This window comes from Anoplophora glabripennis, unplaced genomic scaffold (assembly GCF_000390285.2).
Source record: "Anoplophora glabripennis isolate ALB-LARVAE unplaced genomic scaffold, Agla_2.0 scaffold55, whole genome shotgun sequence".
Taxonomy (NCBI): Eukaryota; Metazoa; Arthropoda; class Insecta; order Coleoptera; family Cerambycidae; genus Anoplophora; species Anoplophora glabripennis.
Window position 1 is genome coordinate 1,649,765 of NW_019416774.1, and position 24,337 is coordinate 1,674,101.

General features: G+C 32.7%; 1 protein-coding gene across 1 annotated transcript in view; it reads right to left on the reverse strand.

Moving 5' to 3' along the window:
- Positions 1 to 24,337, reverse strand: part of LOC108906047 — a gene marked incomplete at its 5' end in the record, with an annotated part of 105,008 nt that overhangs the window by 2,553 nt on the left and 78,118 nt on the right. Inside the window, one exon of the mRNA XM_018709187.1 lies at positions 3,174 to 3,345. Within this exon, the coding sequence (XP_018564703.1) occupies positions 3,174 to 3,345 (172 nt within the window). The remainder of the gene's footprint in view (positions 1 to 3,173; positions 3,346 to 24,337) is intronic.

Genomic DNA, 24,337 nt, shown 5'->3' on the forward strand with positions numbered 1-24,337 from the left:
CAGATGACTCCAAAATGGTCAAACCCAAATGGAGTACAAGCTATAGTCTGGGGAGGTTTCCCATTTCAAGCAGAAATCTTCACGATAATAGCACGTTTAGCAGAGAATGCACTTAGAGGTTACAAACATAAACTCTTTCACATATTCTCTAACAGTCAAGCAGCAATTAAGGCTTTAGACACACCTGTGTGGGAATGTTTACAAATACTAACTGAACTGGCTACCACTAATACAGTTAGATTGTGTTGGATGCCAGGACATAAATGCATTGACGGAAATGAGAAAGTGGACGAATTTGCTGGGAAGGGACCTGAAATAAAGTTGATTGATCCAGAACCCTTCTGGGCAAATGAACTGAGTCAGAACATATGAAATACTGGGCTTCAAGGCAGGGCAGAGCCATGCAGAGGAACTTTATGGAGTTCAGGAAAGCGAAGGGACTTATAATGAGACACTGTCGTTTTAGGAAATTACTATACAAGCTAAGGCTTATAGACAGTCCTGCCTGCCGAGGATGTGATTCGGCGGATGAAACTTCTATGCATATTTGCACACAGTCGAACGACACTCCTGGGAAAACCAATTCTGGAATCCAAGAAGCTGAGAGAAGTGCCGGCAAGGAAGCTTTTGGACTTTGTAAAGAGAACAAAACTACTTGCTTAATAAGTTTGAACAGTGGGACTCTCAAAAGGCCTGATAAGGCTGCAAATGCTATGGTTGAATTCAATACATATTCTGTGGTGACTCTGAAAATGGTTGGAGTGAAGGGACAGCCAAATGTTGGCCAGCTACAGAGGTCACTATGAAACTTCTCAGTGGATCATCATTGTCTGAGGAACGGGTCCATTCGTAACAGTTTTAGAACCAACAAGAACCGAAATGAACATCAGGGGGGCTTAGGGGTTCTGACAGTGGGTCCAAGCCTTACTCGAAATCACCAAGGACAGGTCAAAGATTTTTAGCTAAGATTAAGGAAGTGTACGGTAATTCTATAAACCAGGTATACAACAGGCCATGGCATAATAACCCATAAAACCATAACATCTTCAAATTTACTCAATCATATAATTTAACTACGTGGATGTTACGATTTTTTCCAAATTCAAATGTTATACATATAGTGATGGATGAAATTCTGTCTTATATTCCTCGTTTAATAACAATAATTTTAATTTCTTTTTCACTTCATCTAAAACTGTGTCTTTCAAGTTTATGAGAAAATCATTAAAATTGAAAAATTAAATTAATTAACTAATTATACTATCAAAAAATGCAGAACAAACAGCATGTTTTTTTAATGGACCACTATGAATTGTTATTGTGTTCCAACTGCAGCGTTCAATCAAATATCAATATTGATACTGTATCATAACTTAGTTTTTCATACTTTTAGAGGGTTTATTTCATGTGAGCTATTTTCTGAATGTTAGCACATATTTTTAAATTTATTTATTTCGTTTTATTCAGTATTGTTTTTATTAAAAACTATTTTGTAACAGGTACATACTTTAGTCATAAAAGTAAATTTAAGGTAAACATTTTTTGTAAGGTAACAAAATAAAATAAAAATCTTTAATCTTCTTCAAATCATATAACATAATGCATGGAACATTTTATGACAAAATTATAAGACAGTTTAAAAAAGTTTGATGGTAGATCTTAGAAATTTGGAATATTTATTTGCTCCTAAATCTTTAAAATTTCTGGTTTAAGTACTTATAGTCTTTCCGATATAAACTGAAGAACCAAGATGTTGACAGTATATACCAAGTTTGGTTGCTGACGCAGCAACTCAACATTGAAATATTTGAAAAACTTGTTCCCATATTTATTTAGCCATACCCATATACAGGTCTGGTCGAACTAAACGTGGATGTGGTTGAAGTGTATACGCCCAGTTGAAGAGTGCTCAAAGAAATACAAACACAGCTGCATTGGGCCACTGGGCAATAAATCTCAACTGCTGACAAGTGTTTGACAAATTGCCCAGCAGTGCAGTGCAGTACTGCGGAATTTGGTGTGATTCAGGTAATTTCAATTTATTATAGGCACCTTCTATTAATCATTGATCTTACAATTATGGAAGGGAGAATTAATATTGTTACAACATGGCATTTTGGAGACCTTTTGAAACAGAACAAAACAAAATTTACCATCAATATTATAAAATTGTTTGAGGATATAAATAATTAAAATATTTTGTTGGTCAAATGAACATATAATATAAATTTTCTACACATTATATACAAATAATTATAATTTTTTACCTTTAGCAGAAAACTTTTAGGGACGCCTATGGAAGTCATTAAATTTTATTGCCAGGCGTTTTTTGCATGTTTAACTGACTTCGGAAAGACTGTAACAATTTTTATGAATTTGGTTCCTTTATATGTGACGTGTCAATCAATATCTTAAGAGAACAGAAAATCTTTTTTTCATCTTGAAACTATTTCATTCCCTTTTGTAATTTTAAAATACCTATGTATTTATTTTTCCTAACTTATATTTTGGATACTCCCAACCATAAGAGCTATTTCTATGTCATCTTATTCATTTAAAATTTGTTTCTCTTCTATATTCCTCTTCATATGCCACATCCCCAATATTAAGGAGTCCAGTCCTGGACGTCTTGTAGGTATCAAATCCCGAGACTGATACAGAAATAACTCCAAAATCAAGTTGTTTAATTGTATTTGAATCTCGTACTTATTACGTCAAACCAGGTGGTAATGACCTCCAAACGGCTTGGGAACGCGTACGCAGAAAGATTTTTCTTCAGCTGGATCATTTGCAAATAAAATCTGATCACGTTTAACTGACTGTGGCCAACACTTGGACGACCTATTTATAAGAAGTGCATTCTTTCGTCGAATAAAGAGCCTTGATTTGAAGTTATGTAATTGAAAAACGAATCTATAGAATGTTTTGTTTTGATATTATTATTTGATATCACCTGTCTTTTCTCCAAAAATTTTGGGATCGGGTGATCGGAACGGATCCCGACTATCCGATACAATCTAACCTTTCTTTAGTTTCTTTTAAGTTGTCTTACAACTTATGTTCATGTCACATGTTCTCAAAAATTCTCAAAAAGTCTACTGTTCAAAGTTCTGATAAGAGAAGCCGCAAAATGAAATGGACACACTACACAGAAGGCTTATGAATTAACTTACTCGCAGTTATACAGGAGGGAATCGCCAATTTTGACTGTGAAGCACGTGGCTCCGTTGAGGCAGTACCAAGCCGCGTACGCCGGTGGACATTGGTACGTGTGGAATGTGATGTTGGGCCGCTGTGTAGGAGCTGGGGGCCTCGGTTTTGGTGTGGTGCGTGAAGAACACGCATCTGAAACAAGTGAAAGGGTTTGTTAGAAAGGGCTGTGCCTGTTTCTGTACAGGTACTACTACTATTTCTATATTATCTTTATAAACTTCAAAATTTAAATTGAATCAATCAATGTAACAATTTCTATAGTGTGAGCAGTCTAAAAAAAGAAGCGAAATAATGAGATAGACGTATACAATCAGACATGAAGTATTTCGTCTGGTTTTCTTAGACCACAAAATTGCTTGGTACGGCATGTAACTTGTCCAATAACATGACAAAAATCATGAATCAGTCAATCTTAATTGCAATTACAAAGTACCGATGGCGACGTTGGAAATCCACCTACACCAGAGTTTTTTATTGGGTGCGTGTTGTTTAATTGCACTAAGGCCGTCGATTTACAAACCAACACAAATAAGTTTGGGTTTCTGGCTCAGGCGGAACTGCGAGAGATTGAGAAAGATTTCAATATTATTTTTGCATTATTTTAACGTACTTACGCAAGAAATTTTAATGACTACATTTTCAAGTCTGGAAAGCGTTTTCCGGGCTCTGACGGTAAATTTTGAAGTTAATTCTCGCATGCTTCTTGATTTACTATCCTGGTACACTAGCATCTCGACTAATGCACAAAATTTTCTCAAAAACACCTAACTTTACAACCCTCTGCATCATAAGCGAAAATAACCAGTTATGAAACAAGCACCGAGAAGCTTCCTAGGATATATTAAATGTATGAGTAAATTCTCCCATTAATAGATTTTACAGTTTCAAATATGAATGAGTTTCGCAAACCGAATCGACGTAAAATTAATGGTTTTTCCAGTAAAGAGACAGTCATGTCGGTTTGTCTACGATTTTAGCCGTAAGTGATTCATATTGAGGTTAACGAAGTTAAGTAAGTAGTAATCTCAAACGCTTTCCCGCTTCTGCTTTCTGTTTGCACATTAAATATCGATAAGCGTCAAAAGGGGCCATCTTTATGATAAAAGATAACTTTCTTATCTTTCACGATGTTATAGTATCTCATAAATACTACGAGCACAAAGAGTCGCGATAAAATTTACTATACTAGATTGAATGATCGTTTTATACTATACTGCAATGCTTGTGGTTTCAAAATATTCGGTGAAAATCTACGTACATAGATCTTAATTCATTTAAATATATACTTTATTTCGAGGAAAACTATAATAAATAGAATGTATAAATAAGGCTGATATCAGTGGCTGGTTAACCTTTTGGGGTTTTCCAGTAGAAAATTTCGAGTGATCTAGATTATTGAACAAATACAGGGTGTCCCAATTAAAACAGTCCACCTGAAATATTTTCAATGCAACAGGTTTTTCCGAAAAACCCCATTCGATTTATTTCACCGACACTTCCAACAGGTTTTTTATATTAATTTTAGGGCAGAACAAAAACATTTCAACATGTTTGTAAAGAGAATTGAAATACCTTTAAAATGATGTGCCACTTAACCTCCCGTACCATTTTAGATTCTTGAAGGGATTGTCCCCCGTTCAGGGGGATGACCCTACATCCATGAATTTATGATCAAAAGATGTCCCCCTTGAAAGTAAAATCGACCTGTTTCGGGGTTTTCCGGAAAAAATTGCATTGAAAAAATTTCGGGTGGACTGTTTTAATTGGGCCACACTGTATAATTATACATATATATTAGAAATTTTAAACGTACACATTTTTAAGCAGAAAACATCAATTTTAGGTAATTAGAAAGATAATGAATTTAAATAATTACAACAATATGTTTTTTTTTACTTTATATAGAAAATAAGAAACATTAAAAACGAATCAAATTATACCAAAGAATATGCATTTTATAAATATATAATCTTGCCAAGTTCATCCTATCGACATTTCCACGCCTATTTACTTAATTAAGAATGAACTAGTTTAGAAACTAGCAAGGCATTTTACAATTTTACTTTTCTATCAATTTGTTACATTTTTTACATTAATATGTTTTTTTGTAATTTTTATATGACAATAGTAACTAAATTTACGAGCTCTGAAGATGTCTCAATAAAGAAACGAAACGTTGGCATTATGAAAATTAGAGTTCTACCTAAAATTACAGTTTGGTTAGAAATCGCACCATTTTACAAACCATTTTAATTTGGTTACTAATACTTTAATTTAAAGAAATGTAGGTATCTGAAATTAACCAAATAATAGAGGATTACGGATATGTGAAATGTAACGTCTCCCATTGAATTTACCCCGAAATTTTACGGGGGACAAACGAATACAATAGTAACTATACTTTTGTGAGAGTTTGAATGCACATGTTTTCGATCTTATTTGTATACCTGTCATTCAAATGTCACGGCAAATACCAAGATTAGTAAAATCCAGTTTTGGCGACAGTTTTGTTCAACAAGCGGCAGAAATTATCCCATGGATGTTTTTCACAGTGGTTGGGCCCAATTTAAGACGAGTTTCGTTTCGAATATAACTCTGTAATTATTAAACATGGGGTTTTTTATTAACTATTGCCAAAATTCCTAATTATTTTTTGAAAACACTGACACTGTAAATTGAAACAACCCTTAATTAAGACATGTTTTGCTTCTATTAAGCAGCCATACACGGACGGATAAATCAGGCGGAAAATAAATTAGATCAAATCTTTGAAATTTTCTTTCGCGTATGGCTGGCTGTTAAGCGACGTCCCATTCTTAATGAAACACCATGTATATCCAAAGGTTCGCCCATTTCACGCTTGGGGATCTGGGGTGGCAAACCGTTGCGCAATTCCGAAAAGCAAACATATGCTCCCGAATAAATTGACTTTTCTAATAAGCAAGAGAAGTTAATTTCGCCAGCGGATCTGGCTTTTTATGTTCTGTGTAAGTAAGGCCATTTTTTACGAAACAAAAGTAACAGATGCGCTCTGCCCCATCATCTTAGCGTCGTTAACGAGAACGTGCCGGCATAACATATGCCGTTTTTTTTTCTAGAACAAATCTTTATGGATTTGAACACTCCCCTGTTATCTATTAAAGTAAAGTAGGTATATAAAGCACTATAGCGTTTAATTATGGTCTGGAAACCAATAATCAAGCCGCTTCCACAGTACCTGCGAGTATAAATGTACAATAAAGATTTTTTATTGAATAGAAATATTAACCTATAACTACAAAATTATAGTAGTGGGTATGAGTTAAATTTTTTATTGCATATGAACACATGGTTTTATTATAAGAAAGACATGTTCTGTTTTAACAACAGGAAAACGAAAATTCTAGAATGTCGTTGATTTTATAAATCGAGAAGTAAAAATAAATGTAATAATAAATTATTCATTTTGTTGCAAAGTAGGTTGGTGAAACATGTCAAACTAATTTCTTGTTTGAATCACTTTTTGAAAATCAACCATAGAAAAACAAGTTTATTTGCAACATTCGTTAGTTCAGACAAAAAATACTTATTAACCAAAATAATCACATGGAAAATTCTATTTACTTTCCAAAGATCCATCACATACATTTGATTAAAAAATTAGGATACATAGTAGGCCGATAGCAAGATTATTTTTATGACAAAGCATCAAAACCTAACTCTAAGCCTTACATGAAGTTTATAGCTACTAAAGATGTAAACTAATAAAGGCCCACAAAGAGAATCTATTAAAGTCCTTAATTTTATTTGAAAAATATTTTGCTTGGAAGACAGCCAGTCCGTAATACAATATATCTATTAAAATCTCGCCCCCTTGGGGATTCCATTCTATTAGCTCATAACAATATTAAGAAGCATTTAGTTTCTTCAAGTTAAGTATCTTTTATTGTTTTATGGAATTCTTTAAATTTTATCCTCAAACACTGGACATGTTTTGACTTTAGGTGTATATATTTAATGTTATTTAAGTCATAAATGCATCTTCCTCTCATTCTAATCGCAATTATTGTAACTAAAAAAAATATGGAAATAAGGATAGAGAATGGTATATTCTCGGGTATATTATTGTTAACCATGTCAGCATCAAAACAAATTGATAAATATCAGTATCATTCAGTATAGAAAGAAGGAAATTTAAAATCATTTATTACTAACAGCTACTTAGCTTTGAATAAACTTGCAAATTTTCTGACCCTTCAATCATGTAAGAAAGCATGGTAGTGTAAGGGCTGCCTTATATCAAAATATTCGTCTACAATAAACCGATATCCGGCAGTTAAAAGCATCATTATAGAACTTTCTTCACAATATGCGACGGACTGATCTAATAACACTAGGGCAAAACTTTTCATCGATTTCATTGGGATTTTCGGGGACAATGGTTCGGTATTATAAACCCACGGTCCTATTTTCGATGACCGATGGTTAGTTTAAGCACAATAGTTGGATACAATGAGATCCGCTTCGGTTATAATATGGGATAACGTTCGAAGTATTTGATACTGAAAGCGGGGCATGCTATTTTCGAGCCATATGGCTCGCGCGGGACAAAAAGAAGCCTCTACGAACGAGGCGCCGTGACTTGAGGGTATTTAGGGGTAGTAGGGGGATCCCTTTTTTTATAATAGAGTAGAAACACCGGGTAAGGTGTTCAATAACTAATTTATTTGCAATACGTTTCATTTCGATGTATTTAAGAATATCACACAATGACGTTAAAAGCTTAAGAAAACAGTGATATAGAGACAAAATTAAACTGTTTTCTCGGCCTACACACACAGAAATAGAAACAAAAAAATCATCAACTCTGTGTAACCTCATGTGTTTTGGTATTAAGTTGTGCAAGTACCATTCCTAATAAAATTTACTTTAACGCGCGGAGAACGACGATAATTAAAAGAGCAATTTGCAATGTGACAATAAAAAACAATTATCGGATTCAGGCAGCGGATCGTTCAGCTAATAGCTGTCGCAATTGTGCTTCGCGTTTTATATGAATAATTTCCACACTGATTTAATAGCAATGTAAAGTTAAGACGCTTCGGGACGATTACCTTATTATGGTATATCGAATCGGAAAAGGATTCTTCGCGGATTACAAACGCGGAATAGCAATTCCCATGAGACAGTAAATAATTATTATAAAAGGTAAAGTGTCGTTCTTTTATGTTTTTGTCGCGATTTTTTCCAGTAACGGTAAGCTGAATTATATTTACCATAATAAATTTCATCCTATGTTAGTGGCAGCATTATTTAGCTCTCGGGAGATAGGTCTACCAACTTATTTTTATGGCAGTGAAAGCTCATAACTTAAAATAGATACCTGAAAATTTAAATCATTAAATGTACTACATTTAGACCTGATTCTGCAATTGCTACTAAACGCCTAACTCTAAGTTTAACTATTAGTTTATTTTCTTATATTTCAGTCAAAAGGTAACAACTTTCTTTAGATTGAAGATGAAAGTTATCTTAATCAAGAATGTGTTTCTAAATTTACGTTTAATTCTATACTTTACTAATCTACGAAATTTCCATATGAATAGAATTCTGAAAAATTTGTAAATACACCCCTGCATCATCAGAATCAGTTAGGGGTTGTTTTTAAACTGATTTTTACTTTTGACATAATGAGAAGTAGAAAAAAACAACACAATAAAAGACTTTTCGCACTATGGGTATGTTTGTATTTTTAAAATTTTATTTTTTTTTCAAAACACATTTTTTCATACTAAAGTGGAACAGCACACCTATAGTATGAACAAAGGTTTGGCAGTAACGTATTTATTTTATTCCTATTGCAAGATTTAGAGAGAAAATAAGCAAAAATATATTCGTTAAAAATAATCACTGCCTTGTACAACAAGGGTTTATTTATTTAATTATTATCCATTATTTTTTTTTATTTCTTAATTTGTAGTATGATAAAAAAAATACAAAGATATCTTTTGTGCAACTAACATTAATCCTGTTTGATTTTAATCCATGATTATGTATATATAATCGAAATACCCTTTTACCACATTGTGGTGTAGGTAGTAATTTCACTTAACTGTACACAAATTTCCTCCATTCCTGCCTGTTTCTTGCCAATTCCTTTGCTTCTATCCATTTATTTCCTCTTTTCTTTAATATTTCTCCAATTACTTGATACCATGTTGTTCTCGGTCGCTCTCTTCCTCTTTTCTAATGTGTCTTTGCTTGCCATATTTTTTTGACCGGTCTTGCACTATTCATCCTTTGTAAGTGTCCCCACCAGCTCAGCTGTCTTTTTTCGATAAATTCTAATATGGACTGTATTTTCAATTCCTCTCTTACGTTAACATTTCTTATTCTGTCTTCTCTTGTTATCCCCTTTATTCTTCGTAAGTATTTCATTTATATTGCTTGTATCTTGCTTTTTTGTCTTTTCGATAGAACCCATGATTCGTAGCCAAATGTCAGGAAATTGGACGATATATTGATTTAAAAACATTTAATTTTGTTTTCTGCGAGATTTCTTTTTTCCCTATAAACTTCGTACTCATTGTATAATATAATTTTATTGTCTATAATCCATGATTAATATTTATTTTTTCGACAATTCTGATTTCAAGGTAATTAACATTTTTGGACTATTTGTCTTATTCGTAACTGCTGATTTGTTTCACTTTTCAGGACATAGTAATAATAATTATTATTGTTTCTACCCTCAATTCCGTGATCTTACTGATTAGCATAGATTCGTCACTTTGCAAGAAATATTAGCATATGAAAACGTGCAAATTTTAGCTATGATTTAATATACGAATATGGGTCGCATGAAAAATTATAAATGGTAATTCATCAGAAGCGATTAACTGGTTCTGTCATATAAAAATTCAACACCTTTCTATTGTTAGGTAAACTATAAATATCTATTAGTAAAACGAAGTGGTTTCTAAAAATACTCGTCTGAAATGGATTATCTTAAAAATGCCAGATTCTCTATTTCTTTTTCAGAATATTACAGATTTTTATCACCCTTTTTATATTCATATAAAGTCTTCTGTCTTTGTTTTAAAAAGTAAAGTTAATGTTATGTGAACATAAACTATCATATTTCGAATTCCTTTTACTTTTCTGGTACTTACTCTTTTAAATATAGAATAAAATGAGTGGAATTTTAATAGCGACATTAATAATGCCTTGACAACATATTTTACCAAATTTAGTAGGTATTTGCTACTTAACAGGAATTAATTTTCATTCTTGCCTTTAAACAGACAAACCTGTTACATGATTTAATCTTTACTTCATGATTTGTTAAATTATCTAAGAAAATAAAATAATCTCTTAAAAGAAAATAAACGAATACGTTTCCAGGGTTTGTATGTATTTTCCTAAAATGCTTCGTTTAAGAAGTGCGTTCAAATTACGAAAATGAAAGTGGCGTGGCATTATTTCCATTAAGAGATAAAATGATAAAGTCAAATTTTTAATTCTCTTAACTAAAACACTAAAGTAACATGATTTGCAAGAACCTTGCTTTCAATGAACATATTAATACAAATTTAAAAAAAACTTAACCAAACAATTTAAAAAATAGTTATTTGAACTGGAACAGTTCATTTTGGCTGAAATTAAACGCAAAGAGAAAATGAAATAGAAAAAATAGTATTTACTACACGAAATGAAATTTTTTTCCTTGCTGATCTTGTTCCCCTCCTATTTCCTGTAACATGGCTCGTGAATAGAAAAAAATGGCATTTTACCTTTTGTAAAATATCCTACTTCTTAAATGTTTATTTTATATTTTTTTCCTACTTTTCTAGTTTAAGTAAATCTTCGCTCTGGATAATTTGAGTAAGTTGTGTGAAACACGCTAAAAGCATCAATCACTCCGTATAATGTTTCATATGCCCATCCGATATACCGAATGAATCACTAGAGATGTCAGTTAAAGACGTTCCCAAGCTAATCGATTTATTGGCAAAGGATCGCGGCAAAAATATTTCAACAATCTTGTTTGTCGCCTCGAAGGTCCTTGGCAATGCTGAGGCAAGGCCTTCAACATCGTTTGTATGCGTTTGTTAAGAGGCGTCCTCGTCATGCTGATGAGTTTGACAGCCACAGACTCGACGAATGTGTGCATAATACCATAATAGAGCCGTCTGATGGTCTTGTAAGTATAAAAGGATGGGTTAATGGCGCTTGGTTCTAAAGGTAGCTATCTAATCGGTGGGTGTTTCGTTACCATTTTAATTTACAATGACCATTCCAGAAATCACGCATCTAGTCACGGTGATAAATGATACTTGGCCGAGTATCTTCGGCAGAGGCAGATAAATCACGCTTTTAGCACTGAGAAGAGCCCAGATTATAAGTAGACTAGGCGGTGTCTGTTTTGGTTTGGGTGAAGCGTATATCCACGGAGATTTTTGGTTTTTTGGCTTTCAAATTTCACTAGGAATGAAAATTTTTCTATGTACATAAAAAAAACGTGGGCTTAACTTTTGGCGCCACAATATGTTAAAAAAATTCGAAAAATGTCATGTTTTTCTTCCTATTTAATCATGTATCTTTTCAAGAGTTGATTTTAGGCGAAAATGGAAGATGAAAAAAATGTTTGTAATTAAATTTTACAAAATATGACTAGTTACAAATCGAATGAATCCGGATTATTATTGCAAAAATCGAAAAAATTGCCAAAAATTTTTGCGATTTTTACAATAATAATAATAAATCATTCGATTTGTAACTAGTCATATTTTGTAAAATTTAATGACAAACATTTTTTTCCTCTTTCATTTTCGCCTAAAATTAACTCTTGAAAATATACATAATTAAATAGGAAGAAAGAATTTTTTTAACATATTGTACCGCCAAAAGTTAAGCCCACGTTTTTTTTATGTGCATAGAAAAATTTTCTTTTCTAATGATATTTGAAAGCCAAAAAGCCAAAAATCTCCGTGGATATACGATTCACCCAAATATGGACTCTTTGAAGCAGATACCGTCTGGTCTAAAGCTATTACGGTTATTTCAAATACCGTATTAGAACATAAAAGAACAATTATTTAATTCCTAACAGATTCGCAGGCATCCGTAAAATATCGAAATTACTCATAATTCATATCCAAACTGATATCACGTCTATTATTTTAAAATATAATTAAATACATTTTTTACAATTTCTGATAGAACATATACTGAAATGTAATGTAATTTCTTCACATTTCACAATTATTCTCGATTAACAGAGCATCTCATTTCTCTGTATATTATTTATCGCGTTTTCCAATTTCACGTTGAAATTACGGCCTATTTTGATTGACTTTTTAATGACGTTTGCGGCATTTTCGAAAATATCTATCGATTACCTCAAAAATTAGGCAGGCTTTGGCGATTTTCACTCCCTTTCGAGTTTAGAAAAACCTATCCATCTGGTCAATTTACACAATACAGTTCAAATAGAAAATACAGACCTCAAAATTCTGAATATTGGATATTTCTTTTTTTTTTGTAATGAAACCCTATGTCAAATTCGACACATGAAGAAGCAAAATATGAATTATTTCTGATTCTTTGTGTTCTGGGGGGTCTATTTCTCGCTCGCGAGATATTCCCTGTTTTCCATGTTTCTTTTTTGCGTGGACGGCATATAATAATGGAATTTACGTGTTACGAAAAGTTACCTATTTAGGTAGCTAATATTTATTAGAAAAATATTTACAAAAATATTTAAATCAATTTCTTATTAAAGCAGCTACAATTTCAATGAAAACCTAATTGTAGTCCGCACACGGCATAAAAAAGGACACCCACAAAAAATACAGAATTACTAACAAAAAAGACAAAAAATTTATTAGAAAGGCACTACAAAGATCAACATTAATCATCAAAAACGAGCGAGATGAACTGAATTCATTTATGTGAGCATTGTTGGGCTACAACATTATTTTTACTAGTTTGAATTCGAAACAGTGCTATTCTGCATTTCCCTACTTCGGAAAAAGACCGTATGTGCAGTTTTGTGGCAAATTGAGATAATTACATTTTCGAAATCTACATCGCATTATACCCGTCTATAAATATCAAAAATATCGTTTTTGTTTCTGCCAACCACTTGGTTCTTCAATTGAGATCGGAAAGACTATACACATTTTGATTTGAATCCAACAAAAAAAAAATAAATAAGGTCAGGCAGTCACCGACTTACCGATATGACAAAGTTGATAATATTAGATCTGGTGTGGGTACCGGGCTTTTGGGGTGGGCCATGCACACTCCTGCCCCATTAGCTACGCCCATGGACATTTATTTTTTCTTTCAGCCACCTGGGATGCAAATTTATCTCTATTTTTTAAACGAATATTGAGACATGTTACAACAATTTAAAACTGCAATACTAAGTCAGAAAACATTTTCTTCGCCTTTAAGAAAGAACATTTTTGATTGCGGATATGTCTTGTTTATGATATGTCATGCAGAAAACATATGTTGAGGAATTATTATAATTTAAATGTGACCCTTTAGACTCTAAAGTTTAGAGGCTATACACAAACATAACAAACTCATGTATCTTTATTTACTCTGAGAAATTGCAAATTGTCCATTCATTCGACAATTGATTAATTCAGACACAATATTTTAAATACTACAGGAAACTAAACAATTCCTCTTGAAACATTGAATGAATTATTTCATTTTCGTTCCCAGAAAAAATATGACGAACCACGATTAGAAATATTCCTGAACGTTGACGACCTTTACCTCTTTATTACATTCAACATTCCACCGTTCAGGACAATGGGACAGTCAACAGTTTTCGGCAGGATAAAGGAAAATATTACCTTACAACTTAGAAGATTTCGATAAAACTGGCATCTGAATTGAATTGCTCACCTGTAAAAGGACACCCACTAGAAAGTAATACCCGGTGTTCTCATTGTCGGTCACGTTTCGCCCGTAAAGGCAAAATCTAACAAGTTGTTTTTATGGTTTAATATAAAGGTATTTCGGTGTGCGTGAGGCGAAAAATATAAAATGTTAGGTAGAAATTTTCTATTAACCTTTGAGAACTTCATGAGAAATTGTGTTTAGAAGTAAATAAACGTTGACTTAATGGGTTTTTCGGGGGGATATATTGCCTGTAAAGATACACATTATAAGTCAGGTAGGTTTTTAATATGCGCGCCGAATGATCGGGACATGTTGTTCCTACTGAAAAATAGAACACAATTCTTTAAGCCGAATAAATAAATATCTAAATGCGTACATTTATTTGAAATCTTAATTATTTAATTTGAATGTAGATTCTATAAAGATTCTGAAATTAAATATGTAAGAATGATTTTCATATTTAATATTAATATAAATAAATAAACACAATACCTACACAATGCTACTAACTGCCATAAAAACACGTGCCATACATTAGACCAAGCTACACACACGCACAAACGACAATGAAATGCATGGCAACATCCCTCAGCAAAAAAGCTTAATTGTTCAAGTCGACAGGGCAGGCATTAGGGTGCCGCTAGGTAAGTATCGAATAAATTGATCGATGAGAAGCTTCAGATCAAAGGCAGACGTGGATTGTGGGATTACTAAAATATGAAAGAGTTGATGTTTCGACACTATTCGTAGAAATATCATTTACTAAAAACGTTTATTTTAGATATGCGCCTTTGACCTCGGTAAGGCGTCGAAATTTTTCTGAACAGTTGTTTTGATCTAATCTGGATTACAACAGAGATACTCTAGTGTCTTGTTGGACTTATTTTAGAAAACATACGTCACATATCAATCCTGGGGATACTTAGCAAAACCACAGACATCTGCCTTCCAGCGGAGGGGCTCCTGCTGGCGATGGTCAAAACACACACCTTGTCGGCGCAATAGATCTTCTAGTTTCTTAAAATAGTGCCGGCCTGCAATTACAACCCGCCGAATGACAACATTGACGTCCTAATCGGCCCATACCGTCGTGTAGACAGGATAATTTCATAGCGCCCGCCCCCCGACACATTATTGCTGTGCCGAAAATGCTCTATTATTTGTTTTAAGGCGACTTTCGCGCACTGCCTTAATCATGGGGAACGAAAAGGTACACTGAGAGAAAGACTCGTGTTCCTCAACTTCAAAGGACGAAATAAAAACAACGTATTGACAAATTCCTTTGCCGGTTAGTTAAAATTAAACTCAAATGTCATTGAAGCTGAAAATCAGCTGTAACCTCCGAATTTTTTGAAACTGCGTGGATTTGCATGAAAATTTAGAATAAGTCTCATCTTAGGCTCAAGTTCAAAAGTGATATAAGCCCGATTGACGCTTTTTGTTTTTTAAGGCTAAAAACAACCCCTAAGTGAAAAAAATTGAAAAAATTAAGTTTTAAGCATTTTATTGATAAAAATCTTGTTCAAGCACAAAGATTAAATAATGTTCCATGTTCTCGAACATGTTTTATGATATATTTGATCTTTTCGACCCTTTATTTAACCCTTAAAAACTACCCCTATGCAAAAAATAATGATAATAAATGCTTGGAATGCTTTAACGGTGCAATTATTTAAAATAAAAATTCCCTAATTGCTTATGAAAGAATTTGTATCTCATAACACTTTTCAACCCTAATAAATCACCCCTGTGCTAAAAAAATGATAAAAAATTACGTTTTAAATCTTGGAATGCTGTAATGGTGCAATAATTTAAAATAAAAATTCTCCTATATTGTTTATGAAAGAATATTTTACTTTTGCCATTTTCAACTCTTATAAACTACCCTTTTACCAATATTAATGTAAAATATTTTTATTATAATCAATAAAAAAAAATTGTACGTTGCATATAAATAATCACACTATTTTTTTTACTTATTTTATTTGTATAATATAATATATAACATATAAAAATGAGAAAGCCTATTTTCCTCCGAAAAAATGTCATTGGTTTTTTTACCATAACTCGGTTAATTTTGAAGCTATAGTATCCTACAAAAAAGCATTTTAAAGATAATTTCAAGAGCTATAAGATCGTTTGCATATAAAACCTTTTAAGTCCTTCGTTTTTTAAAGAGAAATTATCGAAAGGGTCGAGACATGTCGTTTTTTCACTAAAATGGATACTTCAAGCGGTGATATCTCCTTTATTTTTTATGCTATACGAATAAAAAAAGCAAAATATTTGTTGGAAAAAAAAACAAACAAACATTTTTGATGTCTATCATTTTTTACGTATCTTTCGTAGTTTCAGAGTTATTATATAAATAAGGCATTTTTTTGTGAATAATGAAAAATACGTTTTCTATTTTTACTGTACATTATTAAAAAAAATACGCATTCTAAACCGGTCTAACTTCAGAATCGTATGAAAAACACTAAAACAAAACTAATTGTAAAGGGTCTACGATAAATTTTAATTCTGATGGAAATGGTACAGCGTTTACTGCTCATTATTCCTTAAAAAATATGAGCAACCCATCTGTTTTTGACGATAACTCCTTCAATTTTGCTATAATTAACTTTTATAAGTGCTCATTTTGAAGGTCTTTTTGACGACTACATAAAACTCATGGAGCGTTATACACGTAAAATGAATCCTTTTTCCGTTATTTAACGTTGAATACATCGATTCGAGTATTCCCCCCCAAAACAAGTCCACTTCCACTAACCATATTTCACTTTGTATAGGACGTACAACACAAAACGATTTTCTTTGTTTATTTATAAGGTATATTTTAGTTCATTACACTTTTTTAAATAAAATGCGTAGTTTTTTTTTCACTCAAAATTCCAAGTTTTCAATCGTGAACAACTAAAAAACTATTGATTTCTCGAAAAAATTCTTCGAATATCTTTTGCTCAAAATTTGATTCTCTATCGATTTCCAGCGTTATTTTTAAAAAAAATTCCACCCCCGTGAAGAGGTGGAAACGTCAATCGGCGCTGTCACTAATGTTCATTAACCTTTTCTCTAACTGCCAAATTTCAAGTCGATCGGTTCAGTTTAAAAAAATTCGGAGGTGAAAAGCTTCAATGACTGTACTAAAACAGATATCATTTTTTGCAAAGAAATTTGTACCGGTTGAATCAATGTTATTATCGGAAACAAAGAAGAACCAACTTCTCGAATCCATCTTATTTTGCTCCAAAATGTATGTACATATTCTTACAGTTTTTAACTAATAATATTCGGGAACACTACTCTGTGGACTACAGCCCCTGCCTGCAATTACATTCGCAATATCTAATAAACAGTTAAGGTTATTCGCCGTTTTAAAATTTATAATGAAAAAATATGAATAAGATAAAGCTCTCAAACAAATTACCTGAAACAAAACTGTTTGTAAATATATTTTAAGGCTTTACGAGTTCAAGTTATGAGGAAGTTCTGAGTTCGTGATATGTATGTGTGAACATATTTGTTGGGTTATATGAGTAACGTTTTACCATATCGTCGCTAACAGACGGTACCGACGGGGTATTCCAACACAAAATGCAAACCAATCACGTGTTTAGATTTTTCTTCCCTAGATGTTCCATCAGTTTGAAAATATTCTAATTGGCACAAACCCAAATCCAAATGGTGTTAGATTAAGGATAAGTTTATTTCGGTTTTGATAATACCACAAAATAAAGTATGAAATTCAAATAGGGAATAAAAAATAAGAACTAACGAACGGAGACAGTGAAGTACTTGAGGTAAAAAATGTATACATTTTTCTCAAATGTCGATTCTGCTAAACAATCGCCCAGTTGGCAACCTTTCTGGCTGTGGTACTAAAACTGGGTTACGGAAACAAAAAAGACAATCAATAAAGAGAAATCCACGAAAAGTTAGCGTTCGCTGTCTGGATTCAATCGAGATGTCTCCGACAAGTCTGCCTCTATCGTCCTTGTTCACCCTCGACATAGTTTGTAGAAAACAATAAAAAGGCAAGATAGAACTAGATGCTCAGATACGATACGGTTTCCAAAAAAATTAATCCATATACATTTAATACAGCAAATTAGCCGAGTTAAAAATAAAATTTAATTTCATTATTATATGCATCCAAAATGGAATTCGCTTTTTTCCCTGGAGTCCTAGGCTCTAATGAAATGTTGTTCTTTCGCCCATGGCAACAAGTTAATTGAATTCAAAGGGCCATTAACCCTTAGTGAAGTCTTCTCTTAAAGCTTTCTTTTACAATTTTAGTTATGAACAAATATTACTTACAATTAATGATTGGATTAGACTACACAGCAATTCGTGTGGTGAAAAGTGATTTTTTATTATAATTTATAATGTGCCGCAGTGGTTTTGGCATTTCAATTTGATATATTAATTTATAATGCGCATACTTCAAACTCAGAAATATAACCATAAATCTTCTCGTTCGGCGGCTGCTTCTTATGCCTATAAAAGTCGCAAATCATTTTCTTATTTCAAAGATTGTACTGCACTGTCAGTCCCAAATAACTACTAATATAAATATTCGGCTGTAGTAAGATTATTTGAGATAGATGTTCAGAAGCTAGTTCTTCTGCCTCTCAATTGTAGGTCTTCTTTTTTGACAGAAATGGAAGGTACAAATCGTCTTACAGCCTTGAAAATTGGCGAAGAATATCACGTTAATCAATTATCAATTAAAAACAATAGTACAATGAATTAAAAATTAAGTAATTAATTATATTAACAAATTTGCCGACTCTAAAAAGTAAAATCATCGTAATAAATATTTTCCTAGCATTGACTATTATTTTGCAAATTATGATTAGAGAATAAATCATCGTAATCTAACATATAAGATTATATTCTACAAATATATCACCCAACTAATATCTCTAACTGAATTAGTCATTATAAAGATGATAAATGTAACTTTAAAAACAAATTCGGTAGGTTTAGTCACCATGTCAGTCAAAATATAAACGGACTTGATTCCTTGGTATAATAAGACAAATAAGTCATAAATCTCAATATCAACACGTTAGAGCTCTAAGTTATATAATTTAAAATATTTCAGCTTGATCTTTCAGATTAATACCTCTTCTTATTTTAATTGGTTGATAGGTAGTTGCTAGGATACTTAGAACTAATTTACTTTCAAATCAAATCAGAAAATATATAATAGTACTTTAATTTGTAAATTCACTCCAATTCACCGTTATTAGTATTAGTCTCCAATGTGGAAATTATCCGCCATTATGTATATTATCCTTATCCTGCTACTGGTACAACTAGAAAATTGTTTGTTTACTTCAATAAATTCATTACCTTTCTTTTTTTCTGTGCGATTACGATACAGTCTCGCTAGTAAATTACTGTTTATCTCGTAGTATAGTAGCTTCATTTAATCTTCACACTAAATTTATTTATTTCATATTTCGTAGAAAAAAAAACAGAACATGGGTAATTGTTTGATACAATTGCAGATTGGAAAACAAAATTTATTGAGGTGACTGAATGAAGGTAGTCTTTAACTTACACTGGGTGTTTAGTCTGGAATGAAAATTAAGAGGGCCGGTTAACAAATTTTTCATAGAAATTTTGTGTTTACAATTTCTTTCTAGATAGAAGGGCAAAAGAGCTAGAGAGGGTAAAATGTTACGTAAATAACCCTGTAGATATAGTTCCCGAGAAACTATAAATTTTAAATTGATGTAACTACTACATAAGAATCGAATTAGTTTTAAAACTTGAAGAAAATTAAATCTGAAATACCCATTACAAGAATCCTGTAAAAAATTCATAGTTTCAAAGAAACACCACCAGATCTCTCTCTCTCTCTCTCTCTCTCTCTCTCTCTCTCTCTCTCTCTCAATTTATGATACAAAAATATTGATGTACAAAAACCTTGTACAAAATACAGTTTTAATAATTTCATGTTTTGTAACGCAGAACAAATGACATCACAGCTTCCTGCAACGAAATTCACTGAAAATATTCGAGTGTCAGGTAAAAAACCATTCCAGATCTCCAAATGTCCTTTTTTTTGGGATGCCCTGTACTTGTGGTTTGGAACGTCCGAAACCGAGACCACCGAGTCGGCGGCCCAATCGGTGAAATTCAAACAAGATGAAATATATCGCGTGATAAATATAAAATAAAATCCCGGCCGACAAAACCCATTTAAGTGAACGACTCCCAACAAGGAAACGCTGGCCGGACCCGCGATCCCGCACAGCAGTGTCTCGTAACAAGGACCACCTAGTACCGTACGCGCGGCGTCTGATTACAGGCCCTGATTCGCTCTAATTATACGGGAGGCAGTAGTGCAAATCACAGGGCCCCGTCCCCAGGGCCTTCGCAACGATACGCCACTCACTTTTAAGTGGCAATTTTCCTCCGTGTTTGCTCTTCGGCTTTCTAATCAGCGTAAAAACTCATTAGCGGGTAATTCTACAGATCGTCATTGAGGATTTATGCATCTACCATCCGTATACCTTACATTAAGTAGCATCTCGGTCTGTGAAAAGTGTATGTTTATTACATCACATTAACTGTTGCTGCAAACTGGATATCTCAATTTAAGCTTGACTAAGAGTTTTGAAAGTAACACTAGCACTAGCATCTCTGTATTCTCCAGTCACATTCTCGTAGCCATCAGGCATTGCCGAAGACTGCATAAAACTAGTCGAAGTTGTCGGATGCCTCCCCCTCATGGCACCATCTACCAAGCATAATCGGAAGGAGCGTGTCGCGTTAGTCGCTTTTCTCCATTTCCGTTGGTTGTTCTGCTCAGAGATTTGGTCTCTGACGATTCGTTTGGTTTCTCTGTTCTCTCACTGTCTTTGAACCCTTTTTTGCAATGTTTAAGCTTGAATCCATCCCTTAGGATCTCCTTGCCACAGACACAGACTAGGCATTCGATTGACGACTCGAGCGCTATAAAATATAACAATTTAATTTGGGAATAAAAAGGTTTTTTGGAATTGTCATGTGGAATCCTCGGTATACTACTTCTCGCTAAATAACGAAGTATGACGTCAAGGTATCTAAAAGTAGCAAATAACCTTGAATTCAGGTCGTATGCACACACTGGCCAGAGGATTCTGCTCTGGTTATAGGACTGCAAGATACCAAAGTCGACGTTCGATCCCGTTTCGTGGTCACTCCGCCAATTCTCCGCGACTGCTGTTCGGTATGGATTCTGACGTCTGGCCTCGTCAGATTTATTCGATTTATGGCTGTTGCCTAACCCCGTTGTGGAACTTGACCGATATTTTAGATTTATATCAAGTTAACTCGGTCTCGCGCCCCAACTCCAATTTCGTTACATGTCTGACTTTTCGCGGAAATTAGGCATAAAAAATTAAATAGGTTAGCTGCAGTGTCATCAGAATTTAGCATTAAAAATTTGCATAATTCTTTAGATGCATTGGTTTTTCCAAGACATTTATTTCTGGAACTGATACAGGAAAGTGACACTGTTATTAGATCATCAAAAAAAAAAAAGGTTATTTCCTCTCCATTAGCTAAAATTCTCGTAATTTTATTCCAATATCAGCTTTATTCTTGCTTATAACGACAGGAAAATGCAATATAACTACATGTACCTACAATATAAATAAATGTATAATAATCATTTTAGTTTGTCAATTATTAGTGAATTTTTCTTAATTTTCTGATTACACATTATTAAACTATACTAGTTGGTTGGTTTTTCACTATTAACATTTTTTATTTTTGAAAAAAATAAATATTTTAGTTTTCTCATTTATTTTTACTTCGCGTACCTACTTGTTTCAACCATTTCTTAGTTTTTATTGCCCATAATTCACCTCACATTGCGTAAACTTACACAAACTAATAAATTTCACCAATTTAAAAATTTAACATACTTATAAATCTTGCGCTGCGTTACCATTATAAAAGAGAAGTACTGCACATTATTCTACGCGGCACTCAAATAGGTCTATAATTTTAATATAAATGCGCACGGCACACATAAATTTATTACGTGATTTCTTGACAGAACTTTTAGGGCATCCACATGAGCGCAGGTGTAAGCCTGTATTGTATTTAAAGCTGGCTACCGCACGACTTGTATGTTACAAAGAAAATCGTATGCCATATTTGTTTGTCGGGCTAATCGATATTCCACCCGTACATGTAACAATTAAGACCACCTTCTGGTTATGAATTATTTCTTAATGAACTGCAGCGAGTTACATTAGCGTTCCTTTTTGAGATTTTCGACCGAATTGATGGTAGGATTAACGGGTATTCTTTCTGGAGGCGGAAATTCCAAAATCTGAAGAAATACTTACGCGAAATTTGGATGTTTCGCTTTGACATACCAAGATTTAGCTATTGTAGTAACTAACTGTTTGAGTACCTATTTTTTCAATAATTTGGTAAACGCTTCCTTGTTAAATTTGTTATTTTGAGAAATTCAATAAATTTGCTTTTTAAATACTAGTAGGTACATTAAACTTTTTGGGGTTAATTTTCTAAAACATGGTAAAAAGAAAGACGCGTTAGTTTATGTGAAGTTTCTTCTTTTATTTTGACGTCAATTTCACGAAACATGGTAAAACTTGGAAAATTCACGACCTAGAAATATCTCCATCTCTTGGATGTAAAGAGGAGGCAAGCTCATTTTTGTTGGAATACCTTCAGTACAGCTCACATAGTAAAAGTGTAGATCCCTAGATCTGGGCGAGGTCCGGAACATTTTTAAAATTATTGCAAAAATGTATACAATATACTGTAAGTTTAAGATGTTTAAATTTATTACTGATGTAAAATAACAATAATTGATGAAAAAAAAGGCAAAATATTTTGGTTGCTTCGAGGGCATTCTAATTATGGTAAAAATAAGTTTAGAGTATAATAAAACAACATATCAAATTTCATTAAAATCGGTTATAATTTTCGCAAAATAATTTTTTTAAAAAAATTTTTAATTTTTTTTTCGAATTTTCAAAATGTCGCACAGACTCAAATAAAGCATTTAGAAACTTGAAAATAATTTTTTTAATATAGAAAAGACCGTTCAACGTTACAACTGGTTTTTGAAAAATTGAAATCGGTTGATTAGGACGGCCACAGTAAATTTTTAAAGTTAACAGTTTTTTTATTTTTAAACAATAAGGGGCAAATGGATGAATGTATTATGTTACAATTTCCGGAAAGTTGAGATATTCAGTTGACGAACATGTTTTGTATCACTGCATCATATCACAGACTTTCATAAGTATATTGACACTTTGTCATGGATTTTTAGAGTGGATGAACGTATTATGTGACAAAATTTATTTAAAAGTACATAAATTACTTAAAATCGATTTTGTGAGAATAACCGAGATATAAGCTAATTGTAACATAACACATTCATCCACTTGCCCCTTTATTAGATTACATTTATCAATTTGCAATTTAGTTTTTTTCAAAAACTATAATTTTAAAGTACTCGGAAAGACGATTCTTCAAAAAAAAGTTAAATTCCGTTTATTGGTTCTCGAGATATAAGCGGTCAAAGTTTATCAGCATTTACCGTTTTTTTATAAACAATTTACCAATAATCTTTAATCCAGTGGCTTCGTTTTTCCGAGTTCTAAGCTGGAAAAAATTTTCGGATATTCAAAATGCGAAGGTACGAAAAAAAATCGCATTATGTCGGTGTCTAATGAACCAATTTCGATCTTTTTTTTTTAATCCGATGTCTCGCGAGCTAAGGAATTCGAATATCGTAATGCCAACTGTCTAATTTGCACATATTTTGATATAAACAAAGTTTATTATTTATGCATTAAATATACTGTATTTATTTACATACTGGTTCGGAAAGTACCGATGGTCCATCTGCCGTTACGTGAGAGCGATAAAGTAAGACATAGAAATCCATGCGACAGAGAAGGATGGCTATAATAATGAAGGCGTCTCATAGTCACCGCCCGTTTCGCCCTTCCACAAATAAGATCCACTTCTTATATATTCCTATACAATTGTAATATTGTCTTAACGGAAATAAATTATTATTATTATTATTATTATTATTATTAAGAGTATAGTAATAAAATATAGTTACATTTTATACTTTTTACATTTTATTATATTTTTGTATATATTTTTAAATATTTTTTTTATACAGGGTGGTCCGAATTTTATGCAGGAAACTTCAAGGGCTGAT